Here is a 26,270-nt window from a genome sequence, read left to right on the forward strand (position 1 = left end):
CCGTGGCAATAATTTTCCGCGAAAACCGGTGGCACTTATAGATTTTTTCTCCTTTTTCAACAGTTAATTTCATATTGACACTTGTTGATCGTCATCCGTTGTAAAATGAAAAATTTAACTATGCGAACATGGAAAAAATAGTGTTTCGGTAAATTTGTAGAGAGAGAAAGAGAGAGAGAGAGAGAGAGAGAGAGAGAGAGAGTATTCTGAATAAATGAGCCAAATTCGTAGAGTGAAATCAAAGGAATCTATTAAATTTCCAACCACCTCGAAACAATTTGAAAAAAAGCATCGATATCTAAGCTTTTGCGTATAATTTTAGTATTTTCAATTTTTGTATTTCTAAAGACAATCTTTGTAGACCGTAAAATTGATAATCTGATAAATACTCTACATCGTAGTATGATTAATTAAAAGCATCAATTGGAAAACAGAAATATCTTGAAATGAAACTCCGTTACTAGCTCAAATAATTTCAGAATCCGATTTCGTTGTCTAATCTATTTTTTCTTATAATTATAGCCCCCCCCCCCCCTTCGCCCCTCTTTTTTATAATTTTACAATCTCAACCGGATGACTCGAAGGATAAGAAAATCTCGGTACAGGCGTCATGTTCTTTTCAACCGTTATACCGGCGGTGATTTTAATGTATATTCAAATAACCCACATTTATATTAATTGAATATAGCTTGGCCAGTATACTGTATAATACTGTATATATTGTATATAATGGCGGCCGAAAGGTTAATCATTCCTCTGAGCTGTAGGTGTTTTTATCTTTAATTAATGCAAGAATTTATCTGTGTTATACTTGCAAGTAAAAAAAATCTACATGTAGTAGTTGGAAACGGAAATATGACCGAGGTCGGTTGTCTCGTGTTAATCATTACTTTATATAATGATCGTGAAAGGTATACATGTACTATTATATGCATACGTAGTAATTGGTGCCTGTGCATATACGTACCACTGAGTAAAAGCGTTGGGTAAAAACTGCCAAGCGCCAATTGAATGGCATTTCTTTCGAGTTCGCAAATTGCAGAAATTACAAAACCTGGAACATGAAAAAAACAACACGTCGAAATCAAAGTACGGGCGTTGTGCTGATTAATTTAAATCGTGTAAGAATTATATGAATCCTGATAATAAACGAATTCTTGACACAAATTAAGTTTCAACACAGCGAAAGTGTGAAATTGTTCTTAGTTAAATTGTCTCTCATTACGTTATAATTAATTGATGTGTTCGCTGTAATCACAGCTCGCAATTTTATCAAGCGAATTCATCCTTGAGTCGTGAAGTTTCGGTAAATCGTTGTAAAAATTATGATTCTGTAACAGATCTAAAATCTGCAAAGGCTATCATATTCAGTTAGATTACAAAGTTGAACTGCAACATAACGTATTATACAGTCAACGCGATCAAAAGTTCACACGCTGATATACAGATTGCGATTGAGCTAGCACTATTTACATATATTTTTAATCGGTTTTATTTACCATTGCAGTTATTGCTGCACATTATGCTGTACTGCACTTTTTTGCGAAGCGTATATAAGCCAATTATCATTCCGATGTAACACAGACCGCATTGACGAATGCAGGATTTAATTAAAAGACGACTTGCAATGTTCAGCTGACGAATTGCGTGTAATAAAAATCGTTCGAATATAAAAATTATTCAATTGCGGACAACGGAAAAAGTATTGTGTTGCTCAAATTTAATTTTCGCTGCTTGCACGAAATCCTCAAATATTTTCTCCAATCGAAAAGTAACATTTTGCTGAACGATTAAATTTTCTACTCAAAGTGCAGAAATACTCAGTAAACAGCCTTGCTCACTGTAAAGAATTTCTGATCTGCAGCTATAAAATTTTATTAACAAAAAAGATAACCTGAAACAAGTTTTTTGTTTTTTTGTTTATTTCTTGCCTCGCAATCTCAGTTTTTTTCTACGAAACGATCTGTACAACGCAGATGTACGTTATAAGACTTTGAACAGTGTATAAATTTCCTTAATGATCAAATTATACAGAATAATACAGCAAGGATATATTTCTTCTGTTCAGGGTTCTGAAATTTTTTCAATTAAAAGTTATTCAAAGAACCCCATAACTCCACGTGTGCAAATATATTTGAATAAATTCATTCGAAGACTGATTTATACTTAATTAAAAAACTTTTTCGTTTACTTTACAGCGTCTGGTGAACAACCTTGTGGGACAATAATATTGGCGAGTCAATAATTGAATTTTTTTACATACAGTTAATCGTTTGATCGTAAATTGAAATAATGTTCTCTTCCTGTAGAATAAAATGGTTAGTTTAAGAGGGAGGGAAAAAAAAAAAGAAAATAAAAAAAATTATTACAATTACAATTTGATAATTATGCAACGTACCGAAACACATTCCGCAGAGTCCCTGAAGAATCGTGAGTATGATCACCCAGCCGATTTCACCCTTGCACTCAACCCCGAAGACTAGGATCATGAAAATAAGGACGAGAGCGGTCTGGCCGCACATAACGACGAACTGCGTAACGACGTGAGAGAATAAAATTTCCCCGGGTGAAACGCCGGCGACCCAACTTCGATCCAGAAGACCCTCCATCCTCTCGATGATCAGGGCGGACGAGGTCAGAGCCACAGCCAAGAAAAATACGATTCTGTAATTGAGAAATCACGCATGTACGACACGATTCAAACATGTGACATTATTACACGCTGCGAAATCAAGGATCAATTACATCGCTGCTCGGTGCTCAAGAATTTCGCCAGGCAATAACAAAATCTTAACCTTTGATAATTTTATATTTACGACGCATTGTAAGAAATATTTAATAGCTTCCTCCTCGAGTCGTTGTTGTTTTGTATCGTAGACACGGTGACCTTATTGCTTGTTAAGCTGATCGGCAATCGTTGAATTTTCATGGATCTGATTAGATGGAAGAAAATAACTGATCAGACCCAGTTTTGTTACATCTTTTTGGACGGATTGCTGTCAACGTCCGGTCGATAAAAATCATCTTGTTTTCTTCATGAGCATATTACCTTTTTTTTTCATGATTTACAAAAATTAGAAATATGCATTTTCCACGATTCCTGTACAATTTGCATGAAAAATTAGGCAGATGTGTTGAAGAAAGTTTCTTGTATTCGTCTGAATTCAACTGTTCGAATATTAAGATTTTTTATACTTGTTAATCGCTAGCGAAGAACTTCAATTGTATATTCCACTATTTTTTTTAACCTGATTTTAAGTTCAGGATCATTTTTAATACCAATTTTAACACTTATAGTAGTGTTCTCTTAGTTCTATTTCAACTTAGTTTATTTCATTTTTTTCACTAAATAATTTTCCCACCCCAAGAAATATTTTTGTGCGATACGAGTGAAATAAAATTTCCTTGTTGATGGCTGAAATTCTTTTAACCCACAGCAAATATTTCATTAAAGAAATTAAGCAACATTTACATATTAAAAACTACACAGTAGTATACGTCACTACACCGAATTTGTAAATTTGCAATCAGTAAATATCTGGTAAATTCGCCATCATTTTCAACACTGCACCGTAATTTCGATTTACTCACGTTAAAATGACACCAGGCGCCACAAAGTCCGTAAAACTGGGTTCGTTCGAGCCATAAATGGGGTCCTTGAATTGTATCGGAACGTCAGCCAATTTGGTATTCTGATCACAATTCGAGAGAAGATCCTTCGCAAAGTCCCTGTACGTGTATTGCAGGTTCCTGGCTAACATTAGGCCGATCTGTTGGTCTGTAGACAAGCGGAAAATACAATCGTTGATAGTTTTCCTTATTGCCTGTAGCCGCTCAAAGTCATTCGACCTCAACCGTGCGTTTGGACTCAGCAAACTCATCGCGCTTCGTTGCTTCTTATTTTACATGTATGTTAATTTCTTTGATCTATAGATTTGGCACCGAGGTTGAGAATCACCGTTTGGTAAATAGGGAAATAGAGAAAGAAAATAAAACAGACAGCGACCATTCGAAATCGACTCTCGTGAAAATCGGACTTACTCGACATGTCTAACCACACTCTGATTTCACTTTGGTCCAGCGTTTCGTCGTCAGCATCACGGCCGAGAACCATTCGTGCTACCAAAGCGTCTGTAAAGTTCTCTGTGAAGTAGAGAGCCCCCCAAGCTTCGCCGGCACGAACAGCGTCCTTTGCGGAAGTTGGGTCTGGATAATACTCCTGAAAAGTAGCATTGCAGGTGTTTGGAACATCGAATCGGATCGATGTAGAGATTCCGATGCACCTATACCTCTCTATACGGCCGCTATTTATACCGAATTTCGCTAAAATGGTATTTTTTAATTATGGCACTCGTTCGATTGTTTCTTCATACGGCCAAAAAAATTATCTTTATGCACCATTTTTTACAGGAAATACAAAGAGTAAACTGCTTTATGAATGAAAAACTATATTATTTTATGAAAAATTAGAATAGAATCAATCGAACTTGTACGGGTCTGTGAAAAGGTAATTGATTCGTTATAGGGCTTTTCGCTTTACGGTCAACCTTTCCGGAATACGTCAGGGCCGTAAAGCGAGGTACGAGTGCATTTCAAAGTATAAACGTGCGCGCCACTCACTTTGACCATCGTTTCGTTGTCGAGAAATTTTAAATATCGACAACTTAGATTCGTAAAACTGCAATTTTTCTCAATTGGACAGCTCAAGTTTCCCCAGGTCATCTCGTGATTAACGATTGCGATCTTCAGTCCCGTTGGATCCCTTCCAATAGCAAGACAGAATAGGATCACCTGCATTACCGGCAGGGCGAATATGAAGAGCATAACTCTGTTTGAGCGAGAAGAAAGGGAAAAATCATTATGTAAGTCGAAGTGTGATTTGCCGTCATAGGAGAGAATAACTTGTACCCGATAGTAGAAAGTTTCTTACGTATTATGTGCGCATGTGCGTCATTATTATCAAACATCCGGAGTTTATCGAAATGTCTACAACGTTATATTATATACACACCCGACGTTTCTCCACATCCGGAGGAAGTTTTTTTGCAAAAGGGCTCGTATTTTTCCAATGCTGGTAATCTTGTAGCAGTCGGTAAAGTCCCCGCAATCATCGCATTCTACCGAAGTATCACCTTTCGCTCCAGGAAGCGGTTTTCCGTTCAGCTATTTAAAGACACGAGCAATCAGTTGTGGACAGGTATAATCGACGTGGCTTTGAATTGGCAAATATCTGTGCCTATAGATCAAGCACTTGACAGAACGGAGCAGTTTCATCGGTACACGAAAAATAAATTTCCTTTACATCGTCGAATTTTTACCCAGTTTTAAAGATCGGTCGAATTCCACTTACGTCGTAATGACTGCCAACGCCGTTTGTCGTATCGTGAATGAGGACCTCTTTGCTCTGGTGGAAGTTGAGCCCAACGACTCCAGACTCTTGAATCACGTAAACTGGTTCATCTTTTTTCCCCCAGTTCAAGGAGGCCTGTGTATAAAAAATTACAAAGTATATTCTGAGAGGACTAGGCCAGTTATTTTGAGATTATAAAATACCTCGTCCTCGCTCGCAACCGAATCCTTCGGATAGCATTAAACAAGAAGACGAAGCTTGAGTGATTTTTAAGTAAAGGATTATGAGTAGTGACGACAGCAAAAATAGCAAAAGTTTTCCGAATCCTTACCAAGCTGATGTTGTTGGATATGTTTAATTCTGTCGTGGGTTGGGTGGATTGTCCTTGTTTTCTGGACAATTTGAGGAACACGTCTTCAAGGGAGGCACAATTGTACATGGTGAGAAGTGCCCTCGGTGATTCTTCGGCCAATAACCTTCCACTTCTCATCAGACCGATCTTAGAAGAAGAGAAAATGCTCGTTCTAATCGAATAATTTTTATCAGCACGCTAGGTAGGTACTTGATGTTTGATACTCGTAATGACTACGTCGGTATGTCAATTTTACGACGAGGTTCAGAGTTGTACTACGAGTAATTGGATATATAGGGAACGGCGCTGTAAGAATCTTATAGAACTGTACGTTACGGTAACAAGACTCGTTATTTAAAGATATAACGTAACAAGTTTTTCCTTTATTTACTTCCTCGGAGCGTGTGTCTAGGAACGTGAAAGTGTATGTTGCGGTATCTGTTACAAGTTGAATATTCTAGCTACCGATTTCGTTGGATGTTTTCGCGTCAGGAAAAGGAACTAGAATAAGCAGAAGAGTGCCAAAGATTGATTCAACATTTAATTTTATCGTGACAATGGTTCAAACTTTTCGTGGAGAGCTTTGAAAGGAAAATCACGAGTATTTCTAAACGTGATAAATCAAATCAACCGAGTTATTTTTACACGTCAAAAAACAAGACCCAAAGTAAACTTTGTACCGATTTGCGACAGCAAAAGTAATCCGCAATAAATTCAGACGTAGACGGTAACTAACAGCGACATAAATTGTCAGCATCTGTGATTTACAACCCGAATGAAAGCGAAATTCTAGCACGAGCCTTGATTGTTGGGAAAATTGAATACCCGTTTACTTCAATTAGGATTGATCGTTATTTGCGAAGCATGAATTATATCCACGTCATTAAATTCACAACGTAGAGATTTGTTACCATGTGAGCCTGTCGAGCCTCTTCGATGTAGTGTGTGGTAATGATGACAGTTTTGTTCCCATCTTTGGTGATTTGTACCAAGTGATTCCAGATACTGAAAATAGTAATAAATAAAAATGAATCTTAGAGAGTAGTGCGAAAATCTTGAATGGGAAATTTTCGATTTTTAGTTTTCATCAGCTTCTCGTAGCTACACGCACTTCAAACCATCCCTCAACTTCCGGATCCACATGCCTTAATGGCCATGACACGTTTGATCTTGGCAATAAAAAATCGTTCGCGTGTAGAGTCTCCTGTTTTATCGTTCCTAAATTACATACGAGTCCACATCGTGTAGACGTAACGTAACGATTGTCTGTGAGTCGATGATGCAACAAATTGCTGCGATCTTTGGAACTACGTGCGGTAGGCAGGCTGCATTAAGTTATGAATTATATAATACAATGCCTAACGATGCAAACCAGAATTGTGTCTAAAAAATAAAACCTGATCTTTCCACGACCGTGGAGAATTTGTTAATTTAAATGGCGGCGAATAGACGAGAAAAAGAGATGTTAATTCGTGATGAACGTAGTCTGTTGGTCAGACTTCAGAGATCGATTAGCCGTAACCCTCGACGTCAAAGCTATTAATTTTATAATAACGTGTGTATTGACCTCGAGTCAAGGTAGCCGAAGCTATTAGTGATAAGAATTTAATTGATCTTTCCCAGAAGCATCATCAAGACTAAGCGCAGGACATTTGATTATGGAATATTTATGCACGGAATGAATTGAAGTGGAAGATAATCACTTCTTCAAATTATCATGCCCGCGATAGATTGAAGAAATAACAATCGCTTCCGACGTTATATCGTTCGGCTTCGAAAACATTTCGAAAAGCTGCGCGTTCTCGATTTTCCTAACTCAATGTTCCATCGACGTATCTGCAGGTCGTCGACATTATTCTGCGTCCATTTTGAGATTCCCGATTTATTGCATGCTGCGATTATTCGAAACGATTTCGAAGAGAATGTTAAAATTTTACAGCACTCTCGCAAAATTTATTCGCAATTCATTAATATTCGTTACTCCCGCTGGTAAAAGATCCTTGACTGCAGTATATAAATGGCGGAGGTTATTTTAACTTAATAAAATTCACTGTGACTCGAATAGAATTAATTCTTCTTCTTGTTGATTGTACAATAACGTAGACTGTATAATATCCCGTCGTTCGTGACTAAGAGAAAAATTTCCACAAATTATTAGAAATAAATTTTACAACAGCTGTATCACAGAGAATTTTGAATTGAATAATTTTTACGTCCAACGATAATATTCTGAGGACAATCTACGACTCGATGCATGAATTATATATAATTAATGCAAATGACTCGGCGGTTTATGTGAACGCAAGGAATGGCGTTGATGATCTCTATCGATATTCAGAACTATGGCCTGATTCAGCTTAGTTAACGTTCACGGTCGACCGGTGAAGAAAAAGGTTACCTGGTCCAAAATCAACATCTCAAGTCTTTGGACTTGAGACGCGCTGGAAAATATGACGGACATCATTTGGTCTGAACGAGACCCGGCTTGACGTCACTAGCCAGTTTTTTACAGTTCGCTTCTTGCGTGTGTGTGTGTGTGTGTGTGTGTGTGTGTGTGTGTGTGTGTGTGTGCGTGTGTTCGCGGTTTTTTTAATTACTTTTCTGTTTTATTATTAACTGCGGCACGCACGTCAGTGATCTTCGACCGATGTAAATTTGCCGCAATTCACCTGGCGGGGTAAACGTACAAGTTGCGTCTCAGGACTTAGCCACGAGCGCGATTAGCTTTTCATTGTTACAAGAAGAACGAAAAGAAAAGAAGGGTATAGAAAAAGGAATACGAAGAGCATGTTGTTCGGTAATATAGCAAATGATGTGAAATAAATAAGAGATGCGCGTCCTTGTTTCGGCCATAGTGATCGCTGCAGGTTAATGATAAAGGAATTTTTGGCCTCGTGTGCGTAAAGTTCCAAATTCTGAGCGTAAGGTGAGCTTTTTCTTTTTTTTTTTGTGTATGTGTAAAGTTAAGTGCTGTATTAAAAATTTGCAAATGCAATTTGAAAGATCAATTAATTCAGTGTCGTATAACAATTTTAGATTCTTACGTTTATTTTGGAGCATAATTTCATGGTACGTTTAAATATAAATATAGTATACTGTTTAGCAATGATTTTTAAAAACAATCGTGCGAACCAATATCATTTTTAATAAATAATGTACTGTCTTTGAATATAAATGTAATATACTGATTCAAAAATGATAATCCAAAGCTGGATTCTATTTTCGATAAATACACTTTAGGGCAACATCATTTTCTTTGTCATAGAAATTTCCTATTTTTGTGTATTATAAGCATCATCCCACGATTTTCATTATGCGAACTTTACGCAGAGAGTAAAAAAAAATTGAACCAACTCCGGTCTAAACTTTTTACAAAAAAGAAAAATTTCGCTTTACGCCCTTGTTTCAGAAACTAGGCAATATTTAGAGCCGATTCCACAACGAGCTGGGTTTCGGAATTTACCCAGCCAACCATAGAAACAATTCTGTTTGCGACAAAAGAATCCGGAATTTAGGTTTATCACAACAGAATATTCCAGGATAACACCGTTTTGATAATTTCGCTGGTGATCAATAACTGCGAGAGTGTTGTATAGCTCTCGGAAAATTCCGTTTCAAACTGTCAAATTTACTCGAATCAATTTTAGATATCCTTAATGGAAATTACACCTATAAGTATAATAGTAATATGATGGCTCGAATGGGAGGAATATGAAACCAAGTAAACGACTCTCGCGCGTCGAGCGTGATTAGTTTTCTCAGTCAGCGACCTCCGTTGTAGCTTGAGATTTCAGATTGCAGGTAAAATCGGCTTCAATAAATTTTTCAAACCTTACCTTTGTCTGAGGAGCGGGTCGACTCCCACCGTAGGTTCGTCCAGAATCAGGAGTTCCGGGTCGTGCATCAACGCCACGGCAAAAGATACTCGCCTCTGCTGACCACCGCTGTATTCAGAGAAACGTAAATTTTCATTAAGAACGCGACATCTGTATCGGGAGTCTGGTAAGACGAATGAGAAATGCTTTCCAAGACTGATAATCGAAGAACGAATCGCCTCGACTTACCTGAGATTTTTGACGAGTCGATTTTGCGAGGGCAGATCCAAGAAATTGAGCAAAAATCTGAGCCTCTCGACGATCTCGGCTGTGCACATGCCGAATATCCACCCGAAGTACATCATCGTTTCTCTTATGGTGAACTCTCCGTAGAGGGCGATTTCCTGGGGCATGTAGCCGACGCGCTTACCCGGCACTCCGGAACCTTTGGTACCCGGTTTTCCACCCAGGACCCAGATTTCTCCAGAATTCAACCTCCGTCGACCAACGATGCAGGACAGAAGCGTCGTTTTCCCGCAACCACTGGCGCCGAGGAGTCCATATCTGTGGATTTGTCGAAATAAATATACAAGTTTGAACTTCGCGACCAATGTCGTTACATATATTAAATATGATTCGTCGAACTTGGCCATTTCTTCCTGGCATGGCTGGACAACGACACGTTACGCTCGTAGAATTGTCAGTAATTATTGCCCGAAGATGATTGGCCGTGGCCGATCGAAACGACGCAACCGTTTAATCAATTGATAAAAAGATATTCTACCATGACCAACTTCGACGAATCATTTTCGATACAAATAAATATACGCAGTATAGTCGGTTGTCCTCTTTACACGTCTGAGAATCAATATTTACCGATGGAAACTTTACTCCAAGATTATGAACAAGTAGGGCAAACTATATTATTAAACTGGGACAAGTGTCTTCGAAGTTATGTACTTTGGAAGGTGGATGACATGTACGCACAACGTTAATCAGAACATTTGAAGTACGGGAATGAAATTTTTCCTATGTCGTTTTAGCGGAGTTGGAAATGGCATCGGTGATTGAAAAATGAAATTTTTTTTAGCGGCATCGGAATTTCAACTCAGCACTTGGCTGATGTTTGTTGCCGATACTAATAGTGGAAACTAATCACCGGCGTGTGTCTGATACGCTTTGCTCTGTTCCATCAAAAATTCATCGGCAAGGGATACGCGGTCTAATGAGAATACGTGGATAGTCGATGGCGTTGAGTTAACGGTTCACAATTTCGACGACTTGAGCTGCTTTCACATATTTTCCTGCAATTCCAATCGTTCCATGCTGTTATTTGGAACTACATACATACGTGTTGTTACATCTAAGCGCGTCAGCTACGCCGAACCTGAGACTTCGATCAAAGTTTCCATCCTAGTCGAAGCTAGTTGAAGAGAAAAACCGTAGCGAATGAGTCGGCGAAATGATTGCAAATCTATTAATTTCGTATAAGAAGGTATAACATAAGCCAAACTTAGTATCACTCGACTTGAACGCGACTCACAATCTATAATATCAGGTTTACACGAAGTACAATTTGTCATTAGCGTACTAAAATGTGTGATATATGCTGTCTGCTCTTCCTAACTTCAGTTTCAAAGGAGACGAAAGGGGACAGTTAACGAGGGGCGATTTCTCGCGCGGAAATTATTATTATTATTATTATTATTATTGTAACCATAGCTATATTTTCCTCCATTATAAATGTCCGCATGTCGAAATGTTCCAGGACTGGGCTAGTCACGTCGATATTAAACCTTATATAAATAACTTTCCGAGCCAAGGTAGACGCGATTGCCTTTCTACACGTGCAGGCACTGGATGCGTAAATACAGTATGTCGAAGCATTTTAAGTCATCATTTGTGCATTCGAATTCCGATCCATTATCAACAACGCGTGGATTTAAAAGCGTCATCTCGATTTGGAAAAAAAAAAAAAAATACTACGAAACAACTCCGTTTCCTATTTCGAACGCTGATTCCTTTCTTCTATCGACGTCAGATTACAATCGACTCGCATCCGCCCAGCGGTACAAGAGCGTGTATTCAATCGTTACAGTATAAATATGAGGAAAGTAAAAATTGACGTTGTTTTTGATTTCTAGTTTTATAGCTTTACGGCACAGCAGCTCAAGTTTGTGTGGAATATTTGTGCCTCTTTGGATGTCCGATCCTATTTATCATGCAGACCGCGTGATTTATACGGTCCTCCAAAGAATACTTTGATCTCAAGTACAAATTCTTTTTTTAACATTGGACTAAGTTTTATCAAATCAATTTAGAATCGATTTTTGAGAACTCTCGGGGTGACATAAAATTCCCTGATAGCTCCCCGATTACCGAAACAAACCTCACGAATTTAAGTCGCTATACCGAGTTGGAACTGACTTGCATTTAAGAAATATTTTCTAGGCCACGAGAAAATCAACGATTCGGTTGATGAAAAGTGAAATTCTCTACGAAAGTTATCCGACCTTGAGAGAGGTTTCGACCTATCAAACAGATCGTTGTTCATAGTCGGAATTGATCCATTTTCTTTCACCACGTTCCAAATAATATTCTCGTTTCGTCATCTAACGATGAAAATTCGCAGCGTTGATTGCAGAACCCGGTGAATATATCGTAGGTCACGAGCCAACTGCACACGGAGAATTGATTGGAAAAAAAAACAAATAAAAAAAAAAAAGAAATTTTTTCCTCCGCGCGAACAGGCCAAGGTGTTAGTCGGAGATCAGCAGCGTCGAGTCTTGTGCAAATATCCATGCACCGCCAAGTTACTGTTACCTATCGAATACTCTGCTCTTAAGAGTTGAGTGCCTGGCTTCGATCACTTTCATTTTTGCTCATGCCACGCCAGTACTCGGAGAATGTCTTCTCGTTCGTCTTGTTCTCCGGTCTGATTATTGCGTCACCCATTTCACCGCCGTTCTTCGTCTACAACGTTGTCGACGATTAGAAGAGAGCTTCCCGAGAAGTTTGATCTCGTGGAGGGTCCATTTCATATTCCACCTCGTACTTGTACTTTATACGGGAATAGCAAAGCGAATCGGTACAAATTCGAGGCATATAGTTGGAAAGTCACGTCAGATTGTAATGTTTTATTTTTTTTTTTTTTTTCATCAGGCGATAGAAGTCAGCCAGTTCCGAGACGTGTGAAAAGAAAGTATCATTTTTCCGTTCTTTCTGTATTTCTCTATTTGGAATCGTCAAGATTTCACGTCAAGCTTCATATTACACATTGTCCGTACAACCCGGTTCGAAAACTATGCAATTTCTCCTAAATCCGCTCTAAAGTTTTATTTTCTTCTCTTCAAATCTGCAATGTATCAAAGTTCCGCGTCACTAACGCTCCTCTTTTCAAACTAATTCAGTGACTCATGTTCTACTTCAAAGTGTACGCGTTATATGATTCTTGTAAATTTTTATTGCTCATACTGCAAACGCGGAGGAACCGATGATAATCGTCAAACTCTACACATCGAGTGTGAAAAATAATTTTCGTCAATATCGAACAAGCTATACATATAGACACTCTTGTTATAATCATTAAATATCTGGTTTCTGACGAAGGAACGTCGAATGGAATCAACGCGGAAAATTTTCCGAGTTTGTGATGTTGAGGAGAGCTCAAGGCAAAGTCATAGAATGTACGGGTATGGATAGATTGATCCGGGGGAAAAACCGGCGGTATCTTCTTTTTCTTGTACATTATATGTATGCATATTGCATGTACCTGCAGTTGTTGTTCGTAAAAGTAACGATACGCGCCTAGTGACTTGCTAAAATTTCCATATTTCTCTACCGGCTCAACAATATGTAATAGTAACTACATTCATAGACAAATACGAGACCAACAATAATTTTTTCTTCGGTAAATTCACACCGTTGTTACGACTTCGCGAATCTACACAGGTAGGAGACCTCCTACCTACGAGTTACTTCAACTGTGAGAAAAAGCAAAACCTTTCCCCCTTGAAGGAATTACGCCTATTCATGCCGTGGGACCCATCGCGGATAATGACTCGGTTCTTAAACCCATAAAAACACTCAACTGTCCGCGTGGCGGTAAAACTTTTATAACCAAGTGGAAATTTATTGAAACTGTTGTCTTTACTTGGTCATTACTTTCAGGCGGTTTTCGTTAACACGTCAATTTTGTTACGCTTGTGGGCATTTATTGTGTTAATTGTTACTGGTAGAAAAAACGCGACATCCTCACGAGCCAAATGATAGGTGAGTTTATTAATCTCACTGAGTGAAGTTTATACGAAAGGTTCAGAATCTCTGGGTCTATCTTTATTGGACTGCACCATTTAAAAGTCATTTGCCTTGCATACGAGATTATGACGTGAATCCAAAATGACGCTACGATCTTGGATCGCTGCTTACAGGGTATAGTCAGAAATAAAAGAGTTTTAAAATTTTAAATTAATTTCATCAAATTGGCCCGTGTTTTTTCCCCAGACATCCTCGATCTATTCTAAGCACCGATTCACTGTTCATACGTGGAGTTGTTCGACTCTGCGTCCGCGTATATCCGGAATATGTACATACTCGGGCAAATTTGTTGTCCAAACATCAAAGCAGTTGACTTGGGATGGTATACTTGCTCATAAATTATACATGACAGAAATAATTTATAAAATAATGTCCCAAGGCTTATTAACCAAGACATGTCTACTATAGAATATGTCTACAGGCTTTTTTTTAACACCGGGTTTGCCGGGAATGTGCTAATTTTGCCTGAACTAGACGCTCAGAGTTCGAGGTGAACAACGGTTCAAAATTTCAGTGTCAAAGTGCGGACAAAAATATACAGGTACTCATAGAATAGAAGAAAAATTCTTTTTTTTTTCTTGGGACAAGGTCGTCGGCACGAAGCAACACATATTTCATCTTAAAAAAAAGTCGTCATCAATGATATCTCGCTCTAAAGTAGTCAGGAATATCACGGGAACCGGAATATTACGTCATTAAGAATGTGGAAAAACTTTGCAAATCCAAGTCTCTGTCATTTATCACATTAATACGCATACGTACGTAAATCGCAAAGTTCTATGGAATTTTCCTTATCCACTGCGAATGGATATTCTTTGTATCCTTGCGTTTATACAGCCGGTGATTTGTTCGCTTAAATGTAATTACGTGTCATTTACTTTTTAAACTTCCTGTAATGGTATTTACTTCTTCGCCCGTTTATTTCAATTTATTTATTCAAACATCAACTGTAAGTAGTTGACTAGCTTTGAACGGGATATTGATTAACTCAACTTCTTTCGCATCGTAGACTACGCGACGTCCAGCAATAGAAGACGTTATGGAGAGTTTCAGAAATTTGTTACAATCAAATTTACACATCATTGTAAAAAATATTCCGAGGAGGACTTATATGGAACACGATTTGCCGTCGATTCAACACCATCTCATGCTGAATTTCCGGATTGATCCGAAAAATTGTATCACGTAAGTCCTCGCCGGCCAATTTTGAACACAACATTTTTTACAGCCCACCGCGATTAACCAACGAAATTGAGGAAATGATGAAAACTGAAACGACTACTCACATGGAACCTTTGGCCACTGTCATGTTGAGGTTCTGCAACACTTGATTCGGGTTTTTGCTGTTTCCGTAGTTCTTGAAGGCATGTCGCACGCTCACGGCTTGCTGCCTGTTCCAAGCGACGTTATTTATCCCCGGAGTAGCCATAACGGGGTTCGGAGTCATCGTTCCGTCCATATTTCCTTCCGCGCTGTTCATCGAGTTCACCGAATTAGAATTCGCCATCAAACCACCGCCTCCTGTCGCCGTATTGTCACTGTAACAAAGTAATGAGAAAATAGAATGAAATCGTGTTTATAATTCTCCTCAATTAGTCGCTGAAGGAGCGATTCTTTCGGAACTCCGTTAGTCGCACATCGTCGATGTTAAAAAAAAAATGGCACGACCGCCACTGATCCTCGGAAGCTAAATAATCGATACGGCAGTTCGATCGTTACGCAACGATCGTGCAAGTGCAGTTCAAGTTGTAACCAGTATTTCGTACCCTCAACGTTGGTTCCAGGTCTCTGCAATTAATTAGAAAGGCTACTAATAACGCCGTACTTGTTTCGGTATATAACTTGGCCGCGTTGAAACTGACTGCCCGTTTCGAATTTTGCACATTCCTTATATAGCCTGCCGACTGCACCGTCTATAATCGAATAAAATCCGGTGATGTGCAAAGATATTTAGGTAAGAACGGGGTGAGAGCGTGTAAAGTGAATCCGACCAGAAGAAACCGTCGGGCAAGTGTATGATATAAAAAATGATCTATACGATTATCGTTAAATTTTTACGTAATTAACAAGACGCCGCGTGGCGGCGGTTCGGACTCAGTGCAGGGCGAACGATCTTCGATTAGAAGGAAAACCTGAGCCCACGGACTACGGTAGTTGCAGAAACCAGTTTATTTATGCACATATGTACCCGCAGACAGTGCAACTTCTGGCCGTGCCGCTTTTACGCTCCCAGCAGCGTATTATTTTTATACAACGCGTACATGGTGTGGTTATAGTTATACCCAAGCCTTACGTAACGACGATGGCTTTCTTTTTGCTGACGTTCGGTTTCATTGGGCAACCAGTTCACGTGTATGACGATGTAAAACAAATACGTGCATACGCGAATACGTATTTACGCGAGATGGACGCGATGTGGGTAACGCGAATCACGATGATACGCGAAGTGCTCGCGGTGCTGGTACTTGTATACTTACCATAAATTTGCGTCGTCTATGTAACGCACGCGTGTTAAAGTACCCGCCTAAGTACACTTATATAGAAACTCGGTTGATTGCCTACTTTAGCTGCATTCCTTTACCGTAATGTTGGACGAAAAACCGAAGTGTGTGAGAGAGAGAGAGAGAGAGAGAGAGAGGATTACAGAAAAAAAAAGTTGTTTATTGCCTAAGAAAAGACACTGATGTATTATTCTGCAAAATTAACCAGTTTAAATACACCTCCGAGGAAAACTAACAAAGCGTACAATTCTGAACAAATGCGTGTACAAGGCGTGAGAATTTTCACAGCTACGGTAGGCGGAGGTTTTTATTTCTCTCTTGGAAAAACGACTAGGCTGTCATCTTAACACCGATTCTTCGTTTGCTCGCTTGTATTTATCACGTATGAACACCGCAAACTATGAGTAAAAACCATTTACACTACAGCCGATTGTGTAAAAATAAAAAAACCAATTGCAAGGTTCACCGGTTCAAGATCATATTCAAGCACACGTGTAGTATTATACCAATAAATTAGAATCTGTAGATGGTACGAAGCACACTAAAGGTGTAATAGTATGCGACCATGTCATGTCGGCTCTTCTAATCAAAAATTATTGCATAATTGATCGTTGAATAAAGACAGCAGTGATCGTATATTTACTTTATCTGCGTTACATTACGTACGTTAAATAAGCCTAGTTGTTTTTTATTTTCGGTTTAAAAATTAAAGTTCTTAGTTTACTTGAAACAGGTCCTGACGTAAAAACACTTATTGATCGTTTCGTTCCTCATAAGGTCGTCCGAGCCACCATTAGCTTTTAGGTTTGGAATATATGGTTGCCGGAATTGTTGTCTTGGCAACACTCGGCGACACATATGCTTGTATGGTACAAATTGTCCCACATTATACGCATTTTTAATGGACATATACCTTCAAGTTTGCTCGTTATTATTCGGGGTCTTATCGTTTGGATGTTTGTTATACTCGGATGGATTGATGTAGCTGTGAAAAACAGGCCGAAGCTATTACAGTTATAAAATCGAAAAGGAAAATCAAATTATGAAATTCATAAAACATGGGAGACGGTAACAGAAAAAATGGAAGTATAGGTCAACGCAATATTTTCCTAGAGGTACTTGTGAAACTTTAACGAGGACATGCGTGCAATCTGTCACCTGGACAATTCGCTTTTGCGAGGAGATAAAGATTCGCACTCTATGAGAATTATGGCCGATTTAATGATAAGCCTAATACACAGGCGGTCTGGATTACTCGCATTAACGCGAATGCATTTATCACGCCTACAGTGCCGTGACTGTTGCAACGGAATGGCAAGTTGCCACCTATTATAGGTATACAAATCGAAAAGAACGTGACACGAGCACGCAAGAATTCGCGGCTGCCAACACGCGATTTACTAAAATTTTAATCACCTGCAATAATACATTATGCGATTCGATGTTATCTTCTTTATGTCTGCATGCTCTCTCTTTATTTCATTTTAATTTATGATAACTTTCGCTTTACGGCGTGTATTATAATTTACACGGATCTGACCGAGAAGAGAATACAGTAATTATAAGATTTTCTACAATCTTTGCCAAGTAACAAGCGAATAAAACGTGGAAACATTATTTTTTTTTTTTTTTTCTTTAATAAGAATTATAACATTCCCTTCAGGGATGAAAAAATTTGGAAATCGTGAAAAATATGTCTTACGTGCTTTTAATTATTTTAATGACATTTAGTTTTATGGGATGGTCGTTAAATTTTTTAGTCGGGATTGAAAATACCCATGTTTAATGGATACTGTACTTTTAGTCTGGCAGTTCGATTAATCGACAATTACATGATTTCAAATATATAGTGTACGTTTAATATCGTATCATTCAATTTCGATGGAGGTTACTTTCCGCTTATAGGTTTCGTCAGCAGAGAATTCTCACTCTGACCATAACAATGCTGCAGAGCGGAAGTGACTAGACAGATATTGAATTGCTACAGCCACAAGATCCACCGTATTTCATAACTGATTCCTCGACTTAGGTAATTTCATAATAGATGGAAAATGAGTGGAAACGAAATCGCCAACCATTCGTTGGAATTTTTGACTACTGTTCATTAGATTCGAAAAAGTGATTCGATATTATCGTAACTGTTTTGGTCAATGACTCGAATTCCCGAAATTAACGAACCGCGATTGGACTAGAATGACCAATAAAAAACTGAGCATTTTTGATCGTTGGAGAGGTTGTGAAATATTTTTTATTAAGCTCTACGAATTGGTGGGGGGTGGTGAAAATATAGAAGGATCAAAAAATTGAAGGGCTACAATATCGAATTTTGAAAAAAGGGAAAACGCGATGTATAGAATTTAAAAATTGTAACAGTCAAAGTATGCAGAAGTAAAAGATTAGGAAGGTCAGAATACAGAATGCCAAAATGTAGAATCGTCAGAATTAATTTTGATAATATGGAATTGTAAGCCTTTCTATATTTTATCTTTGTGTATTTCGACTTGATATGTTTTTGAATTTTCCGTACTTGAACTTACCTCGCTTTTAAATTCTCCGAATAAAATTTTCGCGTCAATGAAGTTGTGATATTGTGGTCATTCCATCAATCACTAATTCTAGTTTTTTACCCATGCTCCCTACAAATATAAGCTATCCTATAAGCGAATTCGATAGTCCCCGTTATACGGATTATAACCGCTGACTTTCACTCGCGGATATTCATCCTTTTATCTCGTCGCACGATTTCTGGTGTCTTTCGTTACAAAATATTCATTGCTATAATGCTTGAAAACGTTAAGAAGCGATTTAGCAGCTTGCACAAGAATTCTGTACGACACAGTTTATAATTCGCCTTGAAATGTTGCTGACGCTTTAAATTCCGACCGATTTAATTTATTTCGTAAATACAGGAACTGCACTTTATTCAGGAGTAAGTAGTTCGGTGAAAGCAAAAATATCGTTTGTCACAATTTTGGACGACCCATTTTAAAATGCATTGTTGCAACTATAAATATACAGCTCGGCATAGATCGCAATGAAGAAATGAATAAACTCGGTATTTCAAGCTCAGATTTAGGGGAAAATGTTCGTAAAAATAGAAACAATTCTAATTGCTCGGTTACGATGATCTGCACGCATGAAAACGTGCGCGGAAATTATACCTAGATTTGCGATTCAGTCGAACGAGCAAATATTCAGTGAAAATGTACGACGATCATCGCTGAGGAAGCGTGCGAACAATTATTCACATCAATTACCAACACCTGCAGCTCTATTGTGCTGTCTACATAACAATTTAAGCGCTTTGTCGGGTAGTGAAAAATTGACTGACAATTGCCGTATGAATGCTTCAACGCGTCCGCGCGTAAGTGAGCAAAATAATTGGCGCGCAAAATCGCGAGAATTGTGAGTCGGTGGCTAATCACTGACAGGAGGTAACAAATTTTTCGTCGTTAATGAGGGTGGCAGAGAATAGCGATGGCTACTAAGCCAAGAATGATCGATGCATCAATTAATCGAGTCCAAAAAAATAATCGAACACGCCTCGATTGAATCGGTAAAAATGAATCGTTTAATCGATTGTATCGTATTTTTTTGAAACGGTGCGTACGAAACAAAAATTTCTTGAATTACAGCACGTAGTCTTAATAGCGGAAAAGTTTTTTTCATAATTTATAGTTTCATTGAAAATATTTTTCAATTTCAGGTGAAAATATTCAGCCATCCTTCACTTACCACATCGGATAGGTAATTAGTAAGTAAGATAATAATAATGAATGACACGAATAGATATATTGATATTTAGTCGCAAATCGATTATTTTTGGTCATTCTTAATCGAAATTCCGTTGAGAATTATCGATTTTGTTAGAAAATAAAACGAGGTGTGCGAATAATTTCACATCCTTGCGGAATTCGCGAACGCTGCGCGGTTTTGCGCCTCTTGCAATATAATAATAAACAATGGCGAAGGTGTCTACTGCAGGAATTCGTTGAAAAATTTGCACTGACCATGGCCCAGTAACAAAGGCGATGTGCCAAAGGCTGCAGGCCTTTCCAAATGGTATTCCAGCCGCAGAAACGGACGTTACGCAACGTTACGAGACATCTTTCAGTTCGAATTTCGAATGCTAAGCATTATTACACATGGCTTGATTCAAATATATATTGACAAACGTATTTAGGTATGTTATTAGCCTCGTGCCGAACTTCGTTCTACTATCCAGGTATGCGTGGTCTCAATTTTTCATCCACGAATCATTTTGCGCAATTATATAATAAGTGTACGTCGATTGTTGCACGCATTTGCATTCCGTTATACACGCATGTATAACACTACAGCATTATTTGTGTAACATTATTTATACGCGTCTACGAAACAGTTGACTTCAATAAACGGTAAAGATGAAGAGATTGGTTGGCTAAAAATTAACACCTTTTATCAATTTCATTACGAGATAATCGCGCATTGAGTATTCAATGAATCATTATATTCGTAAGCTATGAAAATCTCTTTGAAAGTGCAAAAATTGGAAATACTGCAGTTATCAAGAAAAGCTTAGATATCGATATTTCATTTAAAAACGCTTAAAAATTGTTAAATATCTGTCGTATAGATTCGTTTGTTTTAATTCTACAATGACTCACTATATCAAGCAGACTATTTTCTACAAAGTCAATTCAATGTCATCGTTTGTTGATCAGGATCAATCAATATTACGTACTACGTTGTAAGGATAAATATTTAACGATATCAGGACGAAAAAAATTGTTTCACAAGTGAATTTAAAAGAAAAAACGTCCCCTCGACGAGAGGAGCCATCGTAGAGTGAAATCGAACGAATTGATTAGATTTTTAGCTATTTTCAAGCGATTCGAAATGAAGCATCGACATCTAAGCTTTTCCTAACAATTTCTGTATTTTTCAATATTTCATTTGTACAGAGATTGTTGCGGCTAACAAATCTGACAATTCATCGAATATTTAATGGACTAATAAAATTCGTAGAAAGTATCAATTTTCGGTCAACCATCCATCCACCTTACAAATTGTACAATGAATTCCTGCGACTTGGTAAGAAAGAAGTTCACAGTTTGTGCAAATTGGGGAGCGTTTTTATCAATTAGCTACAGCTTTTTTATAACGAAATTTTTCCTGCGGCAACAGCAGCAGCTATATATTGAACCCTTTGAGTCATAGCGGTAAATATTTTGATCACCAAATTTATATATAAACATTTTTTTGTATATTTAGAGACCCTTTCAAAATATTGCTTCGCAGTTTTTTTCCTATTTCTAATAGTATACTAATAGTTTTTCAATACTCGAGAGTAGTTGCTGCGGTACAATGTAAATTTTTATTGTAAGAAACAAATTGATTGAAAGAAATCGTGAAAATTAAAGGATTGATACATTTCTGATAAAGTTTCCCCTCAAAGCATATACATGTTTCACATAAATTATAAGATGCCGGGGTCACCGATAACAAATCTGAAATCGAATTCAAAAAATTTAAGATGGCGGATCCAATATGGCGGATAAAAATTTCAAATTCGATCGAATTCGGAGAAAAAATTCTGTCTAGGGAATTTCGGGGTCGCTGATTACGAATCTAAAATCAGATTTTCAAAATTCATCACCTGTTTAAAAATTTTCTGGCCGGATTAGAACAAATTTGAAATTTTCGTCCGTCATACCGGATCCGGCATCTTGAATTTTAGAAATCTGATTTCAGATTCGTAATCAGCGACCCCAAAAACCACTAAATACATTACATAATTACGTTACATAATTCGGCGCAGCGCAATAACGTGTGATTCAGAGGGTTAAAGAGGTGGTAGAAAAAATTCATCATACTTTTAGACCAATTTTTGCAGACAAGTACAGCATTCAGCGACGAGTCGGCAATATTGAGGAAGGAAAAAGTCCTGCTGTAGCTAAACGCGTAAATTAAGGCTCGATCGAATCGCACTGTGACGACGACGGTTAAAACTCTGGCTCTTGTATGTTATACGGTAAATACATGAATTATCGTTCAGTATCCGAAGCGGATGATTTCTCAACAGAAAATCCAGGTGTACGGCAAGGTGTACGTGAATATGAGTAGAAAGTTCGTAGAGCACATGCTTGATGGAACTGATATGAAAGTAAAATCACGGTAAGCAGTGGTAGTCTGTTGCACATTTTTATTTGATAGTCGATATTCGATAGAGATATCCGCTCACCCATGAAAAACGCGCCGTGATAATAATTCGAGTGAAATTTGACGAGTCGTTTCGTGTTTGAAATTCTTGTAAATGCTGGAACGGAATTATTGTTCAGGAAATATAATTCAGAACTTCACGCGTTGCGTACAGACACTTAAACGGTAAATCTTTTACACGAGAAAGCAGATTCTGCAAATGCATTAAGGTGCGCTATAATTCTTACTATTCATGCTGAATATGCGAGAAATCTACGGTCGCAACGATGATGAGAAAAACGAAAAATTCAGTCGGTTATACACGATATCACAGTGACGAAACGGATGAAGGATATTTTCTAGATATATTATAACATGTATTTTTATAGTTGACAAAATAAAATTCAGCAAATTTTATTCTCATTCCAGTTCACAAACAAAAATGGGTACATACGGAAATGTTGCACAGTAAAAAAATGACAAAAAATCATCAATCTAAATTGAACAAACCAATTTCGACTGTTGAAATGATTGTGAGAAACTTGGAGCTTCGATGTAAAAGCACTGGAAACATAGGTATGCACCAACCAATTAACTTATTGTTAGTGAAAGTTCAGAGAACTTGTGACCTTGGAACAATATGTGAAATCATTTTGTACTGAGAATTGATTCGTACAGTCACGACCGTATCAGTGCAGTGAATATCGTTCGAATAGTATTTCGATATTGCTATACCGACGTGTGTAATATTAATTAAGCTCAAGATTTGTATTGTGTAATGATTTTTTATGAAAATATGGTGCGTTATGCAATTACGTATTGCGCTCTTAGTTTACTTTACGATGGGTAAAGTAATGCGGGTCGGGGTTGAAGGTCCGAGTTCGAAGAGTTCCGAAAGCGCCCAATTTCGAATTATTTGGTGGCGAAACTTGAAGTAAAGAAATCAAACTATTGCGAAACATCAAAGTTTCGATCGGTCGGAAGACCGGCGGCTCAAAGTTTCTAAATGCAAGATAACGAATATTCAAGTAATGAAATTTTCTCATCTTCGTACTTTCCGAACTTTGACTTGTCGGGTTTCGGACCATTCGAAACTTTGATGTTTCGTCAAAATTCGATTTCTTTGATTCAGTTTTCGCGAGCAAAAAATTCAGAATTTGGTGCTGTCGGAACTTTTCGAATTCGGAATTTCAACCCTGCCTTAGTCCAGCGATAAATACACAAAATAGACGATTTTTCGGTGAATCAAGAAATGTTATAACAGAATATACGAATGTCCTTGTATATTACACGTATCTGGGTAACGACTAGTTTGGTTGAAAACTAACTAGACGCGTAAAGTGATCATTGAACGGATTCATTTTTCCACGATTAGTCTACACCACTTGATACCAGCATCAGCAGGTTGAGTCTAAGAATTGAAGTTGAATTTCAAGCTGCGTAAGGTTTTTAACAAGGCAGGTTAAAATTTGACCCCTAAAAACTAGTATTCTTCGGAAAAAAATGTTCGTGGAACCTGTTTTGAATATGGATTTATCTATTTGTCTTTACTAAACATGGTCGTGGCGAATTCTGCAATATCTCAGATTGCCCGGCACTTTTCTACACGTACAGTCGTGGCAAAAAATCAGAAAAATCACACAAAGAAAGCGTTACAACATATATTACCCGGAATTCGTGTCTGTAATCGGCAGTCGCCGCATCCGTTCTTCGTTCCATTAAAAATTCGCAATTAACAGGTTGAAATAATATAGTCACGGGTGTTCCAGAGGTATTAAAAGTTACGCGAATCAGCGATTGCGACAAAAACATGACACACGTTAAGCAGGCGTGATTAAACACGTCATCAGTCGGTCCACCATGACGTGGTCAATGGAAAAGTTTATAGTACAATTCAGGCATCGAATGAAATCAATGCTGGAATAAAACCTTTCGGTTGATTGCGAGTTGACATTCACTCGCGTTACAGTCGAGCAAAGAAAGAAAGGAAAAAACGGAATATTACAAGAAAAAGATCGTTGGACTCTGATCGATAATTAATGTGACAAAAAATCTCGTACATAAAATTGTAGACTTTGACCGAGAACCGATTACAAAGTTCTTTATCCTGTCCTCAAAATTTTTTCCTCTTCGTATAATACGATTTTCCTTTTACGCAGTGACAGGTATATTTTGACATTTGCAATATGGCGAAAAATGCATCTGCTACACCTTGGAACTAATTGGAGAGAAAAGTTAAAAAAAACTGTAGGTGCTACTTTCTTCCAAAATAGTTTTCTTTTTTTCTGAAAACGTCGGCCTCGGGGTTTGGCACATGCATTCTTTCCAAAGAAAATTGAATTTGTTTTATTGCAAATGGTACCTACAGCCTTTTTTAATTATCCTCTGCGATTACGCACATCGGGATAATTTTTAATAATATTTGCAACAGCAACTGTCCTCCGATTGTTTTTATCAAGTAAGTATCGTGTAAAAATCCTTGCACGACGAGTATGAATCATCTTGTTGTTTTCGTAAGGTCTGAAATTCCCGACGTAACGCTTACGGGTAAACAATTTCAACTTAAATTGTTAGGTGAAATTTTTCCCCACACGTTTCATATACAAGACAATGGAAATTAAGAAATTCCGTACTCTATGGGATAATGTTGTCACCTGGTTTGACTAAAAAAATTCCATCAACGATACAACGTCTCGTGATGGATAGTTTTGAAAGTAGATTTCAGTTGCCACCAAAGGTAAAGCTGTGCTTACGCGATGAGATTCGTCGTTTATTCTTTTTTTTTTCTTTCTTTTTCACTAATTCGCGAAGGCATCGTTTTCGCAAAAAAGATCGTTTGAGGAAGAGATGAAAATTCCGTTATACTCGTTTGCCCAGGTCCGTAATACGCACGGTGACGTATACATTATACATACGTATATAATATTCCGCGCGTAACTTGTGTAAATAACGCTTGAAAAAGCAGAATGTGAAGGTAAAAAGGTGCGCAGGCCTTTCTAAACTCAATTCTGGCTTCGGAGCTGGACTTTGAGCCATGTGCTTTGAGCCATGGACGCCTGCCGGTTGCGCAACTATGAAAAATTTACAATATTCATGCGTTTGTGCGCTACGGCGATCGTAACGTCGTCAGCGGGTTACGCTCCACGGAAAATCGCCTATTATTTACCGGATGTAATGTAATGATAAAGAAGAGTGATGTGCGAAATAACAAAGAATCTAAAAGTAAAAACGAGCCAAGCAATCTCCCTTCGTTGTACGAAAATCCATTGAATCATCGTTTGTCTGGTAAAAGTCGGGGTGAAAAGTGCGAAACTTTGACACGATACATTTTATAATTTTTATATTTTTTTCAATATTTCTACCTTTACACTTTTCATTATCTTTCCTAAATATTTGTCGTCTTTATTTCCGAATCGAAACCTGAACCAGCCTGAAACTAGCCGGATGAGTATACTATAAAGGTTGTTTGTCCTTCGAGATTTAAAAAGGTGGTTTCGACGCTAGTTGACCATCGAAAAGTTGCGTGGTCGCAACTCTACACCTTATAATATGTGATATCGTACGCCGTACGTGGATTGCCTCGAAAATAACGTACAAACGTGAAGGATAAAAATTAATACGCTTATACTCGTATAACATGAAATTCTTGGTTAACAGGTTTTTTTTTTCTCTTACTTGACAAATTTTATTTTTATCTACCTTTTCTGTTTCTCTCTCTCTCTCTATCCCTATCTTTTTATTTGTTTATTTACCTT

The 26,270-nt window shown here is 37.8% G+C and overlaps 1 protein-coding gene across 5 annotated transcripts in view; it reads right to left on the bottom strand.

Annotated features, from left to right (window-relative positions):
* Positions 1 to 26,270, bottom strand: part of LOC107224998 (ABC transporter G family member 23) — a 51,303-nt gene that overhangs the window by 2,457 nt on the left and 22,576 nt on the right. For all 5 annotated transcript variants that reach the window (XM_015665288.2, XM_015665290.2, XM_046735679.1 and 2 more), the window contains 12 exons: positions 15,121 to 15,372; positions 9,767 to 10,081; positions 9,539 to 9,646; positions 6,614 to 6,707; positions 5,682 to 5,849; positions 5,351 to 5,485; positions 5,012 to 5,163; positions 4,621 to 4,828; positions 4,042 to 4,219; positions 3,592 to 3,778; positions 2,399 to 2,664; positions 968 to 1,054 (listed from right to left, as the gene is read on the bottom strand). In XM_015665288.2, coding sequence (XP_015520774.2) covers positions 968 to 1,054; positions 2,399 to 2,664; positions 3,592 to 3,778; positions 4,042 to 4,219; positions 4,621 to 4,828; positions 5,012 to 5,163; positions 5,351 to 5,485; positions 5,682 to 5,849; positions 6,614 to 6,707; positions 9,539 to 9,646; positions 9,767 to 10,081; positions 15,121 to 15,372 — 2,150 coding nt within the window. The remainder of the gene's footprint in view (positions 1 to 967; positions 1,055 to 2,398; positions 2,665 to 3,591; positions 3,779 to 4,041; positions 4,220 to 4,620; positions 4,829 to 5,011; positions 5,164 to 5,350; positions 5,486 to 5,681; positions 5,850 to 6,613; positions 6,708 to 9,538; positions 9,647 to 9,766; positions 10,082 to 15,120; positions 15,373 to 26,270) is intronic.

Source organism: Neodiprion lecontei, chromosome 1, assembly GCF_021901455.1.
Source record: "Neodiprion lecontei isolate iyNeoLeco1 chromosome 1, iyNeoLeco1.1, whole genome shotgun sequence".
Classification (NCBI taxonomy): domain Eukaryota; kingdom Metazoa; phylum Arthropoda; class Insecta; order Hymenoptera; family Diprionidae; genus Neodiprion; species Neodiprion lecontei.